This window comes from Anolis sagrei, chromosome 3 (genome assembly GCF_037176765.1).
Source record: "Anolis sagrei isolate rAnoSag1 chromosome 3, rAnoSag1.mat, whole genome shotgun sequence".
Lineage (NCBI taxonomy): Eukaryota > Metazoa > Chordata > Lepidosauria > Squamata > Dactyloidae > Anolis > Anolis sagrei.
The window spans coordinates 22,562,592-22,585,100 of record NC_090023.1 but is presented as its reverse complement, the minus strand read 5'-3'; the positions used below and the strand labels follow the sequence as shown (position 1 = coordinate 22,585,100).

The 22,509-nt window shown below is 39.7% G+C and overlaps 1 protein-coding gene across 1 annotated transcript in view; it reads left to right on the top strand.

Moving 5' to 3' along the window:
• Window positions 1–21,825, top strand: part of PGR (progesterone receptor) — a 60,472-nt gene extending 38,647 nt beyond the window's left edge. The window contains exons 4-8 of the mRNA XM_060771072.2: window positions 12,177–12,482; window positions 14,104–14,248; window positions 16,291–16,421; window positions 20,461–20,618; window positions 21,024–21,825. Of these exons, the coding sequence (XP_060627055.2) occupies window positions 12,177–12,482; window positions 14,104–14,248; window positions 16,291–16,421; window positions 20,461–20,618; window positions 21,024–21,179 (896 nt within the window). The 3' untranslated portion in view covers window positions 21,180–21,825. The remainder of the gene's footprint in view (window positions 1–12,176; window positions 12,483–14,103; window positions 14,249–16,290; window positions 16,422–20,460; window positions 20,619–21,023) is intronic.
• Window positions 21,826–22,509: the final 684 nt, after the last annotated feature.

The following is a 22,509-nucleotide window of genomic DNA, read 5'->3' as shown; positions in this document are numbered from 1 at the left end:
GCCTTCGACAATACATCAAATAAAGTATTGATGGTGATGGTGATGATGATGAAGAATTTAGTCCAAAAATCAATCCAAAAAAACTATGTGGCATCAATATGAGTATTGTACTTTAACTCTTATCAAAAAAGGAACCATTCTGTGAGGTGGGCGGCAAAATACAGCAGCTTAATTTATCATAGGACAAACTAAATGAAACCTTGGGCCCATCCAGACAGGCCCAAAACCTGGTTTGCTCTGGTTTGTTCTGACTTAATTAGATACTGCTTTAGATTTGAGCCTTCCTGAAAGACCTGGGTCTAATGGGGTATTGAGCCTGTGGGGACTCACTTCTGGGTAGTTCTGTGAGTACCCAAGGGTGAGTCCCCATTTACTATCCTGAACCTTTTGAGCTCTTGGAGCCCAAACGTCTGGTATGGTACCGCCTCCATCCAGCTCCCCCTCTTTCCCCCCAAAAATAAAATAAATCTTACCTGGCCACCATAAAGTTGCTCCTCATCCCTGTCCCCCTCGGTCTCCTGGTATGTCATTTTCTCACACCAGGAATAATGTTAGTAATGTTATGTCATCCTGGTAAGTTTATTTTATTTTTAGGGGAAAATTTGGGTAGCCACATGCCATCCCGATTGTAATGCGATGCATGTAGCCACCATCCTCAGGAAAGTCTGGGTTTTCTGGTGGGAGTGGGAACACAAATCAGCACCAAAGCAGGTTTTTAAAAACGCTTTAGTGTTCTGAAGGATTGTGAATTACTGGTTTTGCCTCTAATGTCAAGTGTCACAGGTGGCAGAGTTTTTTTAAAGAGTAACAATAATGATCAATATGTACATCACATCTTTCCTCTGTGGAGGTCCTGGTAACATGCATGCAATTCCCTGTGGGATCCATTATTGATCTATAAATCAAGGGTTGCCATTTTATGATCTTTCAGATATTGTTGAACTGCATATACCAGCATTCCTTGCTTTTGACTGTGTTAGCTAAGTTTGTTGAAACATTTGGAAGGTTGCATGGTACCCACCCCTGGAATAAATAATAAATACTATTTCATGTTTGCCTAGTAAATTTCATTATAGATGTGGGAACTATTTGCAGTATGATATGACGCTTGCATCCACAAGGAAAAGCATCCCCTTGAGCTTCCTACAGCATGGAAGTTGAATAAAATAAGCAAGGATTGTCAAATCCTCTAATTATTTCAAAGACTCCAAGTGTGTATGTGTAGTAAGAAGTGAAAGGTCTCAATTCTTCACATTCCTCAACTGCTCATACTTTCTAACTACATAACCAGAAAGGTGTATATTAATAAAATTATTTTGGTATCCCCAGAGTGTGTACATGATTCCTAGGTTTTGCAGACCATGGAGAAGAGGATTATTTGCTCAGTTAAACTGATTGCTGGCAGGCCCATACGTGGATTGTTACTCAATGCGTCGAGCCTATTGTGCAGCTCTGTGTTATTATACTGTCAGTTGGCTGCATAACTGCTTGTCTAGAACTTCAAAGCTGTTGAATTTTACCATTGTTTTAGTCATTTTTTATTCCATTGGCTTCCCATGATTTGGAAGGATGAGATTCAGATATTTTTTCAGTAACACTGTTTTCATGAAGTAGAGGAAATGTAACATTTGGATAACAGATATAAAACTAGAGACACAGTTCTCATTTGAGTAGGCCAAGCCAGGACTATGGTGGGTAAGTTGGTTCTGTTGCTAATTATAGTTGTGGTTATTTTTGCCTGCCTTCAAGTTGTTTCTGACATATGGCAAGATTTGTTCATATGGGTTTTGTCATTGCCACCCTCTGAGGCTGAGGGAATAAGACTTCCCCAAATTCATACAATGGGTTTTTGTAGCTAACCATGGATTTGAACCTTAGGACCCTTCCACACATTCAGTATAACCTGGGTTAAAAGGTGTGGCAGCTAAAGGACATTTAGCTATAATACAGGAGGAATCTGGTTAAAGGCTGTGAAACACATGTCTGAACGTTGCCCTTTAAACCTCGTTCTTCATGAAAAAAACACCACATTTTTCCATGCCTGCATGCATGGAAAAAGCATGTTTTCCTTTCCTCCCTCCTGTTTAGAATCCCTCCTGCCCCCACTCCCCCCTCAACTTTCAGGATGAAGCTATCCATGCAGGCAGGCAGCCATTGCCTTTGTTCCTCCTCCCTGGAAGATCTAACAGGGGGCCTTGGAGGAGAAATCCCCTCTCTCTGACCCAAAGCCCTTCTTTGGCTCTTCCAAAGGAAGAGGGAGGCAGGGAGTCTTCTGGCCTTGTCCAGTCTGTTCCCGATGAGTGCAGGGGGAAATTGAGGGCAGGGAGAGGGAGACTGGCAGTGCCAATGCTCAGCCCTGCTGATCTTGGATCAGCAGGAGTATCTGGAAACCCTTGCAAAATCCCAGGGTTTTGGCCAGCGGTATGGCCTCTATCCCAAAAGGAAATGGGATTTAAAATCCCAATTTCCCTTGCATTTTTGCCTGTCTGGAAGGACCCTCCTAGAGTCCAAGTTCGGAACTAAAACAATTACTCACACTGACTATCATAGCTTATTTATCAATGTGCATCATATGGAATGTTGCAAAAAGGAGCAAGGATGATGTAAACACAGGAGCAAGGAGTCAGGAATGTGGGGGAGAAATAGTTTAGACATACAGATGGCTCTGGGAACTGACCCAAGGACACTGCCATCAAAGAAAACGGTTCTTTTCTCATAACATGGAGGAGAACAAAACCCTCCTGATTTTAATGAGTCATTGGTAAGGCAACTATAGGGTTCCTTTTTAGATACAGATTTGGAAACATTCTTTACAGATGTAGCACTATATTTGGTTCCATGACAGTGCTGAAAAATTAGTCCAGGAGTTTGCACAGATGCACTGGTTGATCAGTACCTGTAAGCTCTTATGTTGGCCATGGTATATACTGTGCCTGTTATAATTGCAGGGGGTCACTGGCTTAATGTAAATGAAATTTAATATGGCCCCTGCCCCCCAATCATGGTGCCAGTAGAGACCAATATGGGCACCATTGGCAGCTTCTTTATGGAACCTGCAAGGCTTTGTGACCTTAATGTTTTAATTTTACTTATGCTATAACATAATGAGCCCCCCTGGTGGTGCAGCGAGTTAACCACTGTTAGGCCCAGTTTTTGCCAACCTACCAGTTCGAAAACATGCAAATGTGAGTAAATCAATAGGTATTGCTCCATGCCGTCATGCTGACCACTTGACCTTGGATGTGTCTACAGACAATGCCGGCTCTTTGGCTTAGAAATGGAGTTGAGCACCAGCCCCAGCCCCACCCACCCCCCGAGTTGGACACGACTAAATTTAATGTCAGGGAAACCGTTATCTTTCCCTTATAACATAATGGGGAAGTGGCTACCTTGCGTGGGTTTGGTATTCCTGCACTGTTTGTTTACAAACAGGAAAGGTTTCTACCATGGGTGATCCTATGAAAGGTCAGGACATTTTGATAAATTAATGTATATGATGTGTTATTGATTTTCTAGATTATCTGAGCAAATCTTTACCCTCTTCATCCTCACATGCAAAGATCCATAGCTTTTTTACTGCTCCAGAAAAAAACAAAACTTCTACAAAGGTATCTCGAAGTTTATTTAGTGAATTATTTTGTGCAGAAATACATTTGAGGGGTTTTTCGACACAAAAATATGTTCTTTGTACAGATTAAGTATTTTCTGTGCAGGGAAAAATGCATATACATATTTTTCTGTGCAAAGCAGTCCCACAGAGAGTTTTGCAAAGTGTGAGGCATTTTGCTACTGAACTATTTTTCTCAGCAGAGAGTTACAGAGAGTTGGGAAATCAAGCATGGTGCTAGGAAACAAATATGAAAGAAAATATTGTTTCCATTCTCAGCTCTGGGTGCCTGATAAACTTTGACTTGCTTTTGGCTCCATTCCGAGAGGAATCAGGGCTTCTCTACACATTGCATTGAAATTTATTTTTTCTAAGTATGGGGTTGAAGAGTGGACCATGTAATTATCTAAGTTCTCATATTGCATTTCAGAGATATATTTCTAGATTGAAAACTGGAGATGATGATAATGGTAATGGTTATATAGAAGAGGACATTCCAGTAGGTTTTGCTTGTTTCCGGGTAACATGACAGGTTTTATACACTGAAATTCCCTTTTCTGTAAAACCATTAAAGTTACAGGAGCTCCGGTTTTCTATCTGGCATTCCTATTGCAGAAAGATAATACAGGATTATGGACAAAACTGCTCATTCAGGGAGGGGGCATAACTTTTGCACCTGCTAATTTTTGGTGCAGTCACCATGTTGTGAGAGCCACTATGGTTTTGTCGTTGTTGATGTCTTCCTCTTCACCCAGCTATATCTTTTGATTGAGATTAAAAATAATGCTAAGAGTTGGACTAGGATTTTGGGAAACCAAGATTTCAAATCCTCATTTGTACATGCAATCCCTTTGGGCATGGACATGTTACACTATTTTAGCCTCAGGGGAAGACGAGGGAAAACCTCTTCTTGCCAAGAAACAAAGCATGCCAAGAAAAATCCCTGATAGGATTGGCACAAGGCTTAGGCTACATGTAGATGTACCCTAAGACTGTAGCATTAACAAAGATTGACACCATATTAACATGGGAGTTATAATTTTACAAGATTTTTAGCCCTTTCTGCCAAAGAGTGGTGGTGCCTCACTAAACTACACCTTCCACAAATCTTCCACCATTTTAGCCTTGTCAGTTAAAGTGGTGTCAACCAACATTAATCCTGCAGTGGTGTGGCACACTTAGAATTGCTATGTCAGAAATTATTTGGGGGCACACAACAATAATACCATGCCTTTCACAATATTTCTGTAAACCCCTTCTCCAAGAAACTATAAAAATGCTGACTCCCCTCTCTCTTTAATCTCTCACTGTCTAAAAAAGTTTAGAGCTTTTTACAATAATCACCCCCCATTAATGACTTTAAATATTTGTGGAGTTTCTTTGCTTAATCGGTCGTTTCTGCTCCCATTTACATTTGCTGCACCACAATTAAGCATTCTTTCTTTGTAAACAGTGCATTCCTGAACTTTTTTTCCCCATTCAGTGGCACCAGACCAGTTCTGTCATCATTTTTCCAAGTTATGCACTGCAAGGATTGTCAAGGCTATTGTTCTACTCCTGCTTCCAAACAATGCTTTTGCCCATGATGTCACTTGTCATATCATGACTGATCAAAGGCTGAAAGGATGATTTTTTTTCCTCCTTGAAAAGACTGATCAGGACACAATTGCAATTTATGACTAGTTTATTTAGCATTATTTATTATGCTAGCTCTGTGACACCTGAGTCAGGGTCATGGATTTGCAAACCAGAGGAGAACCATGGAATCCCAGCTCTCTTGCCCCATCCAACTGTTTATTATGTAGTGGTGGTCTTGTGCATGCACAGCAAAACCTGGAATCTTTACCTTTTTGGATTACAGCTTCCACTATCTTTAGACCATGCTGACTGGGATCTGTAGTCTAAAAATGTAACTTTTCTAACCTCTGATGCATGCACAACACACAGTACAGAAGAATGATAATTGAACCATTCATTGCCAACACAGCACTGTGGTATGATTGGAAAAAGTCTTATAAGGCTGTGTAAAGTTTTGGAATTCTATTTTGTAATCCAGAGATTTGATTGATTTGTTAATACGAATCTCCAAATTACTAATTTGAAAAGGACGTATTTGAAGCATTAAGAATCAAAACAAAAGCCTCTAAAACTTTTGGAGAGATTAGTAAAGATTCATTGTTTTGGGGTGTTTTTCCCCCAATGTTAATATACTATGTCCCTAATTATCTGGGGTGGGAGGGGGTTGAGGCTGATGTGATTGACAAGGGTAGCTGCATACTGTTTATTCCTTGTCAGCTAATCAGAAGAAGAGCCAAGAAGAAAGCCAATCACACGACTTTCTGCAAAGTTGGTCTCCTCCTCTTAGTGTCTGTGTGTCATTGTGGTGGTAGAAGGAGAGAGAGAAAGACGTGTGCTTGGAGGTCCTTTATGTGTTTTTCTTAAAACTTAGTTTTTGATAATTCTGTTAGTTTCTGTCCCTTAATATTTTGATGATTTCAACCTTCCTCTGTTGAAATCATCAAACTCAAACTTATATTTTCTATATTCCTGGAACTTTTTATTGCTTATAAGTCTCATTAATATGAAAGTGATTTCAGTGAATCACATGTGCTTAAATTGAAAAAAAACCTCTTTAAAATCAATGGATAGACTGATTGTTCTGAAACTTGGCATGCATTCTGTCTTGCTCATGTTGTCTCACAGAACCACAATGTAAGGGGATATCTCTCATAGATTTTAAAAATGATTTTTAAAATGTAAAACGCTTTTTTAAAAAAAAATTCTAAAAATCAGTAGAAGAATTAATCTTTCTGAAACTTTGCAGGATTAGTGCCCTGATTACATTGTCTCATTGTGCAGAAATTGTGCAAGAATACCTCCTGTAGATTTTTTTTTAAAAAAATAGTTGTCATTTTTTAAAATCAGTGGATCAGTGGATGATCAAAATGTTCTGAACCTTGGCAGGCGTAAAGTAGTAAATGTTGCTTACAAGTGTGCCAAGTTTCATCTTGATAGTCATAAGAGAAATTCAGTTATCTTAGCTTTATTTTCATGGCTTTCAGTACACTTCTTCAGATGATGATTTCTTATGTCTCTGCAAACATAGATAGATATGGGGAACAACAACAAAGAACATCAATTAAAAGGATCATAAAACATACATATAAAAATCCACCACTTTACAATTCATAATTTAAGAATAATCTGGATAGGTCTTCCACAATAGATTGGTCTTAAATGCAGACATTTCCATCTGACAAAACTCTTCTGGCAGGTCATTCCACAATCTGGGGCAGCCCAAGAAAATGTTCTTTGCATAACAGCCACCCTAGTTCACCCTAGTTCTTCTGGCACTTCTTACAAATTGAGTGCAATCTAGGGATGTTAAGTCAAGTCTGAGCAGAAGTAGGAAAGTCCTATAGTCTGTGAGACAACTTTGCTGCCAGTTTGGATAAAACACCATTGTTGAAAACAAAGTATTGCCCTGTGTTTGCTTTTAAGATATGCTACTCTTGGATATTTCAAGGAGAAGGAACTATTCTTACTTACTGTTTATTTTTCAATAGGGAGGTGTTGAAAATTGTGGACAGACCCATTCCTAACCTAGAGGTAGAGAGTGAGGGCTCAATAGAAAAAGAGGACAAGCAGTGAACATATTTTGGTTCACCTTAATCTCTCCATGCCCTCTGTCTATATTGCATCATGTTATGAGCCTTGGATAAAGATCATACTTTGGCACCAGTGGAGTCATTAAGAGTGGAGGGATGTGTGAACTGCATCAGATGATACCATCAGAAGGATGATACTGAAATAACTCTCCTATATTTTGGTTGCAAAAACCAGACACATGTATGTTTGGTTTTTGCTGATCATGCTCACAGACCATTATAGAAGGGGCTGAGCTAACAAGGTCCCAAGTGCATGTATGACGCCCTGCTGATTATCAGTTTGAGGAGGTGAGGCTTCCTGCTATGCCCTTCTCCCCTGGCTTGGCAATCTGGACCCAGGTGAGTGGGGCTTTAAGCGGCAGTTATGACTTTGGTCTCTGTCAGATTATGATACATTGCTTGGTTGCCACCATGGTTAGTAGAAGTGTGTGAGGAGTCTTTCTCCATCGCCATGATTCCCAACCCCTCCCTGCTTTCCTCTTCTCTCCCCCTGCAGGGTGCACCATTCTCCCAGCTCATTTGAAGTGTGTGATACCAACCATAGTGATAGATAACATTTTGTGGCACGTTGCATAGAGCCAAAGCTTCAAGGTCCATTGGCTCTACCTGTGTACTGCCGGACTCTGTCCCAAAGGCTTGAAACCTTGGTAATAGGCACTATATTGTAAGTGAGTCCTGGTTCTTGCCAAATTGAAGGGTACTCTTTCCATCCTGAAGCTTTTGCAAATGCTTCCTGGCTTAAGTATTCCGTGCAGAACTGTGATTTCATAATATCTTGTTAAATTCCCAAACCTGCTAATCTAATTTTGACGAAAGGGGGGAAAAAAGGGGGGGGGGGAATGGACTGAATCCAGCCTTCCACGTTACCCCTCATTCATGTTTTGGGAAAAATTTCAGCCTTCTTTAAAGGACTGAGACTTTAAGCCACATTTATACGTTTCCTCATCTGTCTGGACTTATATGCACACAGTCTTTCATATGGAGTCTGTAGCTGGATTAAAATGTTATTTTTAGTATTGTTTAGTCTATTACAATAGCTTATTTTTTCCAGATTTTTTTCAAAGAAATTAAGGAGGGAAACATCCAATGAAAGGCCTTTACAAATGCTTCTCAGCACTTCTTATTTTATATGAGAATTATGTCACCAAAATCAATGTCAGCTCACTTTAGAAATGTTTTTACTTCAGCTAGGTTGTGTTCAGAACTCTTTTTGTATTGAAAGTGCTTCCCCACAACTTACAGCTGTCCTTCCAGTGTCACATTCTAGGGCAATGGGGTGCTTGAAAAAAATTTTTAGTTAGATTTGTCAGGAGATGTTACTTCATTCTTCATTGCAATCTTGATTTATCACCCCAGCTTTGTTCTCATAAAGCTATGTAAACTTCTGAAGTGCATGTAGAGCACTTTGGTTTAGAAAACTACAGGGGCAGAGTGACCTTGAAGGCAGAATCATGATATTACTGTCAGGAAATAACAAACTGTCAAACATTTTTCACCTGCTCTTACCATGAGATGTCCTGAAAAGCCTGCCCACATACAATAAATTGCACAATGCAGCTTGGTAGCTTAACTTCCAACTTTATTTCAAACTTTTGCCAGAGAGGAGGCTGGAGGCACTAATAAATATAAATCTGGGATTATGTGTGTTTAATTTTGCAGACACTTATAACTGAGAGACTTTATAAATCATCTTGTTGTCACCCCATCCTCCTTCAACACTAGTGAGATTGATGGATCACAAGTGTTGTTTCTGCAAAGCTTTGATATTGTTGGCTTTTCCTATTATTTCTGGCCATATTTTTGCTTTTGACATGGAAGAATGTGAAGAATGAAACTTTCAGCCATTTTGTTTTGGAATGTTGTGCGATTGTAAAATGGTTGCTGCTTTTGCAGATCTTCTGACAGGGAGGGAGAAAAGTTCAAGTTCGAGGAAGGTTGGAGCATCAGTCCAAGAACCAAGCACTGGGGGAGGGGGCAAGGAGTTTATAGGAGATCCAAAATTAATTTACAAGAAGGTCAGAAATTCAGCCCAGGAGTTTGACAGCCAAAGGAGAAACAGACATATAGCTATAAGAAATCTGCTGGGCCAGATCTGAGATGGAAGTACAGTGGACCATTGGTATCCATTATGGTTTGATTTCAGGACCCCACAAGGATATTAAAATTCATGGATTCTCAATTCCCATTCTATACAATGGTGTAATAAAATAACACCTCTTATATAAAATGGCAAAGTCCATTTTTTTAATTTTTAAAAACACTTTCAAGCTCCAGTTCGTTAAATTTGTAGATGTTGAATCTGTAGTCCAGTATTCTGTTTACATGATGTCCAGGTAGATGCTTATGGATTGTACCCTTCATGTTTTACCAGCAAGGGTACTGAGAGACATATTGCCTCCAACACTGGAAGTCGTACATAGCCACTATGATTAGTAACCAGATCTTCCATGGCAGTTTTTCCTAAAAAAATCCCCTTAGAAATTGCCTAAAAGGTTTTAGGGATAAGTGAAGATTTTATATAAATGAAGCTGAAGGAGGTTTGAAGAGTTGCCAAGATGGAAGAAAGAAGTGAGAATGGAAGAGCTAGAAGTAACGTTAAAACACTTACAAAAAAATCCAGCATGAAGACTGAGTGCAAACTAGAGAAGAAGAATTGATAAAGTTGGGTGGTGCCTCATTCATGTATCCTGTCTAGGAAGCAGTTAGCTAACTGTGTATAAAGTATTGTCGAAGGCTTTCATGGCTGGAATCACTAGGTTCTTGTGGGTTTTTTCGGGCTATAGAGCCATGTTCTAGAGGCATTTCTCCTGACGTTTCGCCTGCATCTATGGCAAGCATCCTCAGAGGTAGTGAGGTCTGTTGGAATTAGGACAATGGGTTTATATATCTGTGGAATGGCTGGGGTGGGGCAAAGAGCTCTTCCCTGCTGGAGCTAGGTGTGAATGTTTCAACTGACCACCTTCATTAGCATTTGAAGGCCTGCCTGAGCCTGGGAAAATCTCTTGCTGGGAGGTGTTAATCTGTGTCTGGTTGTTTCCTCTCTGTTGTTTTGCTGTTATAATTTTAGAGTTTTTTAATACTGGTAGCCAGATTTTGTTCATTTTCATGGTCTCTTCCTTTCTGTTGAAATTGTCCACATGCTTGTGGATTTCAATGGCTTCTCTGTGTAGTCTGACATGGTGGTTGTTGGTGTGGTCCAGCATTTCTGTGTTCTCAAATAATATGCTGTGTCCAGGCTGGTTCATCAGGTGCTCTGCTATGGCTGACTTCTCTGGTTGAAGTAGTCTGCAGTGCCTTTCATGTTCCTTGATGCGTGTCTGGGCGCTGCATTTGGTGGTCCCTATGTAGACTTGTCCACAGCTGCATGGTATACGGTAGACTCCTGCAGAGGTGAGAGGACCCCCCTTGTCCTTTGCTGAACGTAGCATTTGTTGGATTTTCTTGGTGGGTTTGTAGATTGTTTGTATGTTGTGTTTCCTCATCAGTTTCCCATTGTAAACCCGTTGTCCTAATTCCAACAGACCTCACTACCTCTGAGGATGCTTGCCATAGATGCAGGCGAAACGTCAGGAGAAATGCCTCTAGAACATGGCTCTATAGCCCGAAAAAACCCACAAGAACCTAGTAACTGTGTATAGTTCTTTTCTTTTAATTTGATTTTTTGAAATAACCACTGATGAACTAACAACATCAAAACATGCCTTAGAGTAACTTTGCCATAAGCTTCATTATTCATTTCACATCTGAGTGCCATAAAATATTGTCCAGTGCAGAGACCTGGCTAAAAATTAAGCAGTGGGAATTGAAAAATAATCTCAATGAGGCTGCCAGAGGATAACAAATTTGCTTGATTGTAGTAGTGAAAACCAAGGAGGGGGCAGTATCCAATGTCAGTTGACAGTTTCTATGTTGGTGTTGTGTTGAATCCCCTTTGGGTTCTTAGTATAAATTTGAAAGGAACTATCCAAAGTGCTGAACCTTTCCTTTCCATTGGTTTAGCACCTTAGGTAATTCATTTAAAGTTTAGGACAAAAATCCACTGCTGATTAACTGATGATTCACTGATCTGCAAGCCATGAGCCATCAGTAACAGGATATTGCAAGTTGCAGGTTATTCAGTCAAGTATTCAAAAAACAAGGTGCAATGTGTGTACTTTATCATTGGAAACAGTCGAGTTTACATTCAGAAAGTGCAGAGTTCAGTGGTATTTACACACAGAGTCTAGCATCTAGTAAGATATGCAATTGTTATTGCACCTTATGCTTGAATATGTACTTTATGGGGTTTTTTTTGTATTGTCACAGAAGTTAACATTCCCTCCTTCCCTCCCTCCCTCCCTCCCTCCCTCCCTTCCTTCCTTAACAATCAAATTCATCTAAACTCCTATAGCACCTTCTCAAACAGCAATTCTGTTGCAGTGGAGAGTGGAGGAAAACACAGAAGTATTTGCCTATGTTCTGGTAGATTTCATTGTTACCATAGACAAATATGAACTGCTTACATTATATGCGGAGGTCTCCAGGCGAGTCAAGCAGATCTTGGTTGAAAATGTCCTGAAGAAGCCAGATTCTTCTACTTGCTTTTCACCAGCCATGGGAAAAATATTGGAGTTAGGAGGGGCTATCTGAATGACATAATGAAGTCTGTGACTAATGATAATAGAACTATGTCAGAGTCCCATGTGCATAACTCATATACTACTTATAGGACCAGAAGGTCCCAGTGTAAACCCTACTTTCTCCAAGCAGGGTAGGAGAGGCTGAGCCAAAATAAGATTATTCTCAGTCAATATTCAGACAATATGGATGTACCAAAGGTCTGAGCTTCTTATGTTCCCATGATGATTTATAGGCTTTATGTATATGTGTGTATGAGAAGTAATCATATTGTTGGATTGCAGGTCGGAAGTTCAAGAAGTTCAGCAAGGTCAAAGTTCTGAGAGCATTAGATGTCGTTGCACTCCAGCAGTCATCCATCCTCCCTAACGAAAGCCAGGTGTTGGCACAGAGGCTGTCTTTCTCTCCAAATCAAGAGATCCAGTTTATCCCTCCACTTATCAGTGTCTTACAAGGCATCGAGCCAGAGGTTGTCTATGCAGGCTATGACAACACACAACCAGAAACTCCAAGTGCTTTGATGACCAGCCTTAATCAGCTATGTGAGAGGCAACTCCTTTGCGTAGTCAAGTGGTCCAAGTCATTACCAGGTAATAAGATCATTTCATTATGGCAATGGTGGTCTGCTCTGTTCAGGCTTATATGGCATGGTGTGCCTTGTTTTGAGAGCTGCAGGATAGAAGGAACATGGACACAATAGGGGGTGTCCAAAGGATGGTGACAAAGGCAGCAAAGGATCTGGAGTCAGAGCCTTTTTTTACAATTCTCATATTTGGGCAGAAATAACATCACATGTGCAATATAAGTATTTGACATAACAGCAGTATATTTTAAAGATGTAATTATTGATCTACTTATTATAAAAAGAGTAAAACAATTGAATAATACTGAATAAGTACCTAAAACAACTAAACTCAATTCCTATTTATTAATGCAGTAGACCCTCCACTTTTCTATGGGTTAGGGCTGCAGGACCCACATGAAAGTGGGGAAACCACAAATAAAAAACAGCATCTTTTTTACCTGAAAGAACACCTCTTGAGGAATCTCTAGATCTTCCAGCATGGCTGCAGTTAACTTCCAAAAGAAGCTGGCCATAGAATAATGCCAGTGGACTTACAAATGCTTAGCGAAATATTCTTTTCATGGTAACATCATTTGGAATCTTGGGATTTGCAATTAATGGAGTTTTCAAAAAGGGAGAATTAGTTCTTCACCAAATGACATATCTCACACTTCCACTGAATGCAGCCAGAGCTACAGTAAGTGCAACCATTGGGCAGTAGCTGTGCAGTGTGATAGCTTTTTTCCCTGATAACCATTAAAAAAAACGACATGCTCTTTTAGTGAAATCTTGATAAGCTCTCAGGCTTTCCCAAAGGACATGCTCTGAATTCTACTGCTGGTGCCAACTATAATAGGCTTAGTCAATTACTGGAGTTTACTTACATGTTGAGAACAATTGGTTGTATAGATCTATTTTAGTTAAATGTAGAACTGATGTAGGGAACCTTTAACTCTAGATTGCAGTCAGCAATTGCAGAACTGCAGAACACATGAAGGCCATTCCCTATGTTCACCTAGCAGGCCATACTGACAGATTTCAGTGTGCCACCACTTTGAGCAATTCTAGTTCATTTTTTTTACTTTTTACTTTTTTTTTTACTTTTGAGGGGACTTGGGGGCTCTGGAGAGTTGGAAAAAGCAAACTGCCATATTTGAAGAGAGGTTTGAGGGGCTATGTGGCAAATTTCAGGCACAAAATGGTCCAAAATTGTCCCTAGTTTTTTAAAAATTGGTGAGGGGTGGTGTTCTGAGGACTTTGAGGATTCAATGTAGGGGCTCTAGATATGTTGGACTGTGACTCTCAATTGGCCATGTTGATGGAAAATATAGAACAAATTACCTGGAAAGACAAATCCTCCCCACCTTTGATAAAGATAATGACAAAATAAAAACAGCCCCAAAGCTATCACTGGGTGTTTCTTGCCTCTAGAACATGTCCATATAGCCCGGAAAAACCTACAACAACCCAGTGATTCCGGCCATAAAAGCCTTCGACAATACATTTAGAATTCTCTTCCAGAGGGTTTTAGATTGGTAAGATAATGAACTAGAGTAGTCCTGAACTACAGGAAATAGTAATCCAGAAGTGTTTCTAATTTTTATCCCATGTAGTCTCTCAATCTGTTTCTGTTGTCTGTTTTTCAGGATTCCGAAATTTACACATTGATGACCAGATAACTCTTATCCAGTATTCATGGATGAGCCTAATGGTATTTGCCATGGGATGGAGGTCTTATAAGCATGTTAGTGGTCAGATGCTGTATTTTGCACCAGATTTAATATTGAATGAGTAAGTACCGATTTATTTTTTCCTTTCATCCACCCATTCTTAAAATTACACTGGCTCTAATTTTTTTAAAAAAAATTTAGTATTCTCATGAAAGTAACTCTTATTTCCATGAGATTTTTAGTTTCTCAAGGTACTCAAACTTCTTTGGCAGAAAGCTGTAGCGTTGTAGTTCCGTGGAAGACATTTCACCAAAATACAAATGCATTCCATGAGATGACAAAATTGCATCAGAGAAATACAGTTTTGCAGTATGGATATATCCTAAGATGGTCCCAGCCAACATCAATGGCATATTTAGAAAAACAGTTGTTTGAATGTATCAAGTAGTAGTCTTGTTTGACGACGTCTTTTGGATTAGTGGAGGCTCCAAAAAAGTGAGGAGGAGATCAATATTCACTTTTTAAAAAGCCTAAATTTAATGGCTTTTGACTTCTCAGTCAAAATAGTCTTAACTTCATAGTCTTATTTCCATAGCTGATCACAAGCTCACGTGTACCTTTCCACTACTATCTATGGGAAGGAAGTATGTATTTTAAACATAATGGAGGGACAATGGTGTGTATATTGCATTTGGTCCCACTTTTTGAAAAATCCTTTAGGAAATTAAAGATATCTAACACACCTTTCAATATAACAAAAAACTATGTATTTGCACTCTATAAGTCAAGTGTTTAAGCAAGCAAAAATCCATTAATCAACTGAGCAGCATACATAATAATTTTAGAAAGTTATATTCTGTCTGATTCTATTGTAGCTGAGTATGCTGCCTGACAAGCTAAATGGTAGCTGGTTTCAAAATCCCTTACTGTGTGTAAATTAATAGGAAAGAAAGAAAGGGGAATAGTAGATTAGCCTGACTCCACAGCATGTTCAAAAAGTATAGATGTTTGACTTCCAAAATGGAAATAATAAGAAAAATAGAGACTGGTGAAAGGGAAAAAATAACTCTTGGATCCTTCCATTAAAGATATTTTTACATTGCTCCATGTAACCCTGTCCACTTTTTCAAGGCTTAACATGATGTGGTTATTTCATTTTTCATGTGCATATTGTTAGTTTTGAATTAAAAATCTGCTGAAACATGTTGAACTGATCTTCTTTTTTCATGGTCTTGGAACTTTTCCCTGTTCTTTCCATATTATTCCTATTGCTTGTCCAACAATTCTGTTGAATAAATAATTTTCAGGAACACATCTGTTTCATTAACTGAAGTATACATGTATTTGTGCCACACAATCTGGCACATATGACAACCAGCTATCCATTCAGAACCTTTTTAAAAGAAAGGTTGTCTTTACTTAAACTGGAATTTTAAGTAAATCTCAGATCTCTTAGGAGGAAGAGAGATTTATTAATGTGTTGGTTCATTCTTCAACAATTTAATGGATTGGTCAACTGTAGTTGGGACTAACCAATAAAACTCTACCAAAGACTTCTTTTGGCTTTTAAAACAGTTTGTTCTCGGTTGCTCTGAGTTGTTCAGGAGTTCTCCCATTTCAAGATCCTATCTCAATGGATGTTCAGCACTGGGAGAGCTTCCCAATAACTTGGAAGTGCTGATGTAAAACTGAATGGTTTCACTATCCTTGCAATAACATATTATTGTTTATACCTGACAGTAAGAATGTAGAGATTTTATTCCCAATCAGTTCCTCCAAATTTACTACTTCATATCTGTGGGGGATTAGATCCAGAGAACACACATGTTTGTAGATAACAAAATTCATGGATGCTCAGGTCTCATTATAGACAATGGCTTAGTGAAATGCTGTCTCCCAAATAAAATGGGAAACAAATCAAATGAATGCAGAAAGATCTCTGAAATTGTTGGAAGCTAAGAGGGCATGCCTGCACATCAGCATAGTGTATAGTACCCAGTTTGCAGCAAAATCAAGTTTGCTTTTTGGAAAGTTAAAAAAAATGAGTCCCAGCTGAGTCTGCTTAAAGATGGACTGAATATAAAGAACCATGTGTATGCCTGTATTGGTGAATATATGCAAGTGTGTTTTAATCAGTGTTTGTCTTTCTCTTTGGGGGGTAAGACAGAGGATGAAAGAATCGTCATTCTATTCCCTATGCCTGTCCATGTGGCAAATCCCGCAGGAGTTTGTCAAGCTACAAGTCAGCAGTGAAGAATTCCTCTGCATGAAAGCCTTGCTGCTCCTCAGTACAGGTAAGGTACTGGCTCTTCTTAGCACAAATATTTGTGTGGATACAGGAGCCTTGAGTTTTTGATTACTCTACCAGGGAGATGTTCCTCGGTATCAGAGCACATGCTTTACACACTGGAGTTCCCAAATTTAATTCTTGGGATTTTTAAGGAAAAAGACACAGGAGAAGGTAATGAGAAGGACAGTTTGCTTTGCCTGGGGTGCAACTGTAATCATTGTTTGCTGTGGTCTGGACTTGCAAGGCAAAGCGGAGCAGTCCAGCAATACGGGGTTGAAACAGTCCAATTAACACAGCAATATTTCAGCATCTCCCAGTGAGCCCTGTTAGTTGACTTCAGAAAGGATGTTGTCTCAATAGAGAACTGGGGCTATTCAGAGTCTCACAGTGAAATGTTTGCTGAGAAGCTGAATTCCATTTTCCATCAGCACTAGCCAGCATAAGCAGTCAACAAGCATAAAATGTATCATCCAACCACATTTTGAGAGCTGCAGGTTTCCAACCTTTATGTATATTAGCAAAGCCCATACTGTACAGTCAGCCCTTCGCGTTAGCATGATTTCCAATTTGATTATTTATAGATTTGCTTAAAATATTTTTCTGGGAATTTTTTGGTATTTCAGCGCGATTCTGTGGTCAATTTCTACTGAAGAACCTTTTAGGAAACTCTAGGTCTTCCAGTTAACTTCGGGTAGAAGGGGAAATCTATAAAAATTGACTAGTGGAAGTTTACTATAGAGTTGTGCTGGAGGACCTAGACATTTCTAGACAGCTGTTCTATAAGATAAAAACAGGATTTTATATTTGCATTTACGTTAGTTGCAAGGCATCAAGTTAGAGAGTGCCATTTTCTTCAAATTTTATTGTTAGTGTGGGTATTGCTCTCCAAATTCCAGTGAATGTTGAAGGCTGACAATGCTTGGATTTGCCTCTTTGAATGAAAGCATTACATTCATGAAAAAGTCTATTTCCATAACTACAGAGGTAATTGAGGGCAGGAAACCACAAGAGGAAGTTCTCAAATTCTTCCCTGAACATGCAGACCAATATAGAAATCCTACTGGTCCCTCATATCAGCTTCTCAGTCCATTGCACTTTTACATAAAGGACACTCTTTGGAACATGCAGTGACAATGGAGGGCTTGTCAGAAAGGTTTCTTCTGGCTGATTTTCCCCATGACCTTTTCTTGCCTTCCCCTCCATCATTGCAAAACCCTTAGCCATTTCTCTGTTCCAATAGCACCAGTCCCCCCTTTGCCCATATAGTTCCACTGACCAAATGGCCCATAGCAAGGGTTTCTTCTTTTCCTCTCTCCTCCCAGGGTTAGTATGGGGAAACTATGCTGAGTCTGGAGATTATGACATCTGCCAGTCAGAAAGGACATAGCTGGGCTGGACGTTCCCAAAACCTAAATAAAAAATGCATTGCCCAACTTACTGGGTGAAGCTTGTTGCGGCGGGGGGCGGCGTCTCACCGACCATACTGGGTTGTGGGGCTTCTCCTTCTCAGAAGCCCCCTGGGTGGCAGGAAATTTCCCACCACTTGGCTGGCGGTTCCCGCCCTCATCCTCGGGTTGGCCAGGGGACGGCTGCTCCCTTCACCTGGCAGCCATTATAGGGCTGCCCTGGGCTCTCTGCAGGCACCTGCTTTTCTTGTCCATCCCACCTGCCCTGCATGCTTTTTTGTGTGTTGATATTGTTGCCATAGGTTTGGTCTTCATTAACTCATCACAACTTGGGTCGGCGTGTGGCATGGGCCCTGGATCAGTATCTCTCCCACCCCCCGCCCCACCCCCAGTGGGAGACGAACATTCAGTGGTTCTAGAGGTGCCGAGTTTAGTAGCCCAGTATTATGCCGGCAGCGCCCTAGCATGCATATTGGTATCGGTCAGCAGCGGGCTGACCGATCATGATCCAGAACCCATGCCTGGCTGCCAACCAAGTGTTCTGTCCTGTAATCAATAAACAAATTGTGGCCATTTTCTTCCCAACTCGGTGTTTGTATCATCTTTGGTTAGTTGGCGGGAGGTGTGTCACCCTTCCACACGCAACATGTTTAAAAGTCTAATTCCCTGTGCCAAGCTAGATCAAATAATATTAGAACTTAATACTACTTTTAATTTTTGTAGACCATATATGAATGTTAAACCTGTATCTATTTTAGTGGAGTGGCTGGGTGTTGGACTAGAACAGTGGTTCTCAACCTGTGGGTCCCCTGATATTTTGGCCTTCACCTCCCAGAAATCCTAACAGCTGGTAAACTAGCTGGGGTTTCTGGGTGTTGTAGTCCAAAACACCTGGGAATCCACAGGTTGAGAACCACTGAACTAGGATGTAGACTCTGAAAAATGGGGGCTTGAATCCCTATCCAGCCCTGGAAATACATTAGATGCTCCTGAACAAGTCACATTCCTAGCATCAGGGGAAGGAAAAGGCAACACCACAGAAAAAAAATTACCAAGAGAACCTTGTGATACAGGGTTAGTCAAAATGCATAGGCCAATAAGCCATTCAATTGAATGGCTTATTGGCCTATGCATTTTGACTAACCCTGTACTTTGACTTGAATGGCAAGCAACAGCAATACACTGCCTTGACTGGGGAATAGTTGAGAAATAAAAAAATCATTGTAGTCCATAAAATAGTTTTCTAAGTAGTCTTGTATCAGAACAAAGAGTCATATTGATAATAGATCAAGAAACTGAAATTCTCCTTGCAAAAATAATCACAACTTAAAGGGATCTCAAAATAGGAATCAAGGTTGTTGTGGGGTTTAGCTATGCTCAGACTCTCCACAGGAGTTGTTAGTAACATTAGATGTCGATTCATAGGGTTACATGAAACTACAGACAGTAGTGAGGTCAGGTAATTTTAGACTAGTCTTACAGCTGACTGTTCTAGAGAGCCATGTATATTACTTAAGCTTTGAAATGCACAGTTTCTCAGCTTTCTTGCCTCCTCTCACTTCCACACTTTCTACCTGCTCCTACATTTGTAGTATGTTACAGCAAAAAGAAGAACAGCTGCTTTGCAGCCCTGATGAAAAATAAAATAAGTTGAGTATGAGCAGTTCTGCATTTTATAATGCAAGAGGCTAAATAAGATGTTTAGGTTCAGTAGAATAATGTCTGACAAAATAAGTATTGGAGCACAGGACCCCCATGAAAACGGAAAAACCTTCAATAAACAACTAAGAACCTTTAGCCTCTATGGTCAACTTCCACTTGTCAAACTTTTGCAGGTTTAGTTGTTTACAAATTTGAATAAATATTATCTCTAGCAATCTCTAGGGAATCCAAGTCAACTCTGTGATGGGTTTCTGACAGGTGTTGATCATAGAACTACAGAAAAGGACATAGACATTTCTAGCGAAGTGAGAGAAATCTACCTCTCAGAAGGGAAATTCTCTCCTGGAAGAGTGATCATGAGGGAAAAGGTGTCTCCACTGAAACTTCATATCCAGTCCTTGTTTTCATAATAAGCCAAAATTTTCAATACCCAATTATCACAGGGACAGAAAGTGAGGAGGAAATATTCTGAACAGGGGCACAGACAGCAAAACAAATACCACAATGGTGTTAACCCCATGAGGTTGGAGTTGTCCTTAGAGAAGTATCTCCTCTATAGTTTTGAATGAGACAGATTAGCTCTCTAGGATTTCAGGCAAGATTATTTCATATGCTACCAAGAGATTCCCAATATTCCCTTGTGGTCTTCCATCAAGATTCTGACCTGATCTGACCCAGTTTTAGCTTCGGAAATTGAATGAGATCATATTAATTTGGGATGCCACTTCATTATGACTTTTTATTGCATCAGTACAGGTACTGATCATAGTTAATAGAATTGAAATTATTGTTAAACAGAGTTTTGATATTCAGAATAAGACTTTTCATTTCTTAAACAACAAGCCTGGCTCACAAAAAGTGAATATGCATGATCAGAGGACAACAAAATATACCCCTTTCTTTATTTCAGAATTTTGAGCCACAAAGATACAACATTTGCTATTCTGATTGTTGTTGTTGTTGTTTCAAACATAGTTCCATTGGAAGGTCTCAGGAGTCAAAACCAATTTGATGAGATGAGGTCAAGTTATATCAGAGAATTGGTCAAAGCAATCAGCTTGCGGCAGAAAGGGGTCGTGGCCAGTTCACAACGTTTCTATCAGCTTACCAAATTTATGGACTCCTTGCATGATGTAAGTATGTTTCAGCATTATTGGGTGCAAAGTTCCATCACGTCCAGCAGTGTGGCTCTCCTTTGGGCAGATACACTCTTTTCAGCTCTTGATGACTATGCGTGTTTCTTATTACTCCTCAGTAGAGCCTTCATTCTCAGACCTTGCTAGATTTGCATATGTGACCTCTGAAGTCATGCCTGAGATCTTGATGGATGGTTTTCATCTGTCTGTGTATGACTATGGAGCACAGCCAGATGCTTCTCCAGTTTCTGCTCCCCAGAGGACTATGCATCCTGGAGTAGTGAGCAGGATTCCATAGATAGATTCTGCCTGTGACAATCTTGCATCCCACTGATAAATATAGGATCTATGTCCATGTGTGATTTGTGTATAATCTTGCATATCTCTTCTTATTAAACACAGCTTGTGAAACAGCTCCATCTCTACTGTCTGAACACATTTCTCCAGTCCCGGGCATTGAGTGTTGAATTTCCAGAGATGATGTCGGAAGTGATTGCTGCACAACTCCCTAAGATCCTAGCAGGAATGGTGAAACCTCTTCTCTTTCACAAAAAGTGAAAGGCCTTTCCCCCAACTCTCTGCTTTTGTAGAGATTGCGCCCTACAAGTGGATTGTTACCAAATAAATGAATAAAAATCTTGGGTATTTTTGAGGGGTTGGAATTCAGCAGTGCCAAAATATCTACAGTCTCTGTTTCACTTCACATGTGTTCTGGTGTACGGATTGCATCCAGCTCCATTAAAATCAATAAGACCGCAGTTGGTCTTAGGTAAATTAGGACTTACTTCTTCTCGATGTGCCTCATTCTAAATGTGATTCAGTTTGTATTCTAACTATTTTGTCTGCAAACCTTCAAACGCTGCACCTTATTCTCCATGATTCCTTTATGACAGGTTTCCCCCCCAAAGCATGACCAATACTTGTCATAAGAAATGTTTTTATAATAATGTGCCTGATTGGATTTCTGCTGCGAAATGCATTAGAGGTCACTTGGTTTTTGTTTTTTAAGAAGAGGGGACTGCCTTGTATATTTTCATATTATTCATTTTTAAATTCCTGCAGTGGAGTAAAGCTATGGCTTTTCATACGTGTCTCTGTACGTGTGTGTGCGTGTGTATGCGTGTGTATACAGGTGTATGCATATATAAATATCAATGACTATGGTGAAATTAAAATACAAATTGTCTTCTAAACTCAGAATATATTTTTTACTTGTCAGTCTTTTTCATTGCAAGAACTGAGAAGCACCTATACTGTCCCATAAAAAGGTGATCACATAGGAGATTTAAGGGCAGTTTTGCTTTTATTGTATTTGGAAAGCATACCATTTGGAAAAAAAACATTACTTTTTGGAGTAGAAAGGGCACAATGATGTATCTTTGCAAAATAACACAACAATGGACAATCCTGATAATATTTAGAGAAGCAAATGCTGCTTATTCTTTATTCCATTATTGCCAGGGGTGATGGTCATTTTTGGCCATTTTTTCTTTTAAAAACAGAATGTAACCAAATGAACACATTGGTCGCAAGTTAATGACACATTCGTGCTATGTTATCAATTTGTTGCCCTTTAAATAATGAACGTGGGGAGAAGCCCACCTTTCACGAAATGGAAGAATGAGTAATAAGTTAATTTCTCAAAACCTTATTTTTCCACTGCTTCTCAAAGACGATGATGAACAGCAGTTACAGATATAGAAGGATACTACATAGGAATATATATATTGCAAAGATCTCCCTTCCCTGCATACTCTTTGTTCTATATTTGATCTGTCCAATTTCAATCTCAACCCATTCAAGGAGTTCTGGGCAATAAATGTTACTGTTATCTCCTCCTAATCACACATGACAACCCTGTGAGGTGGCTAATGATGAAAAATAGTGA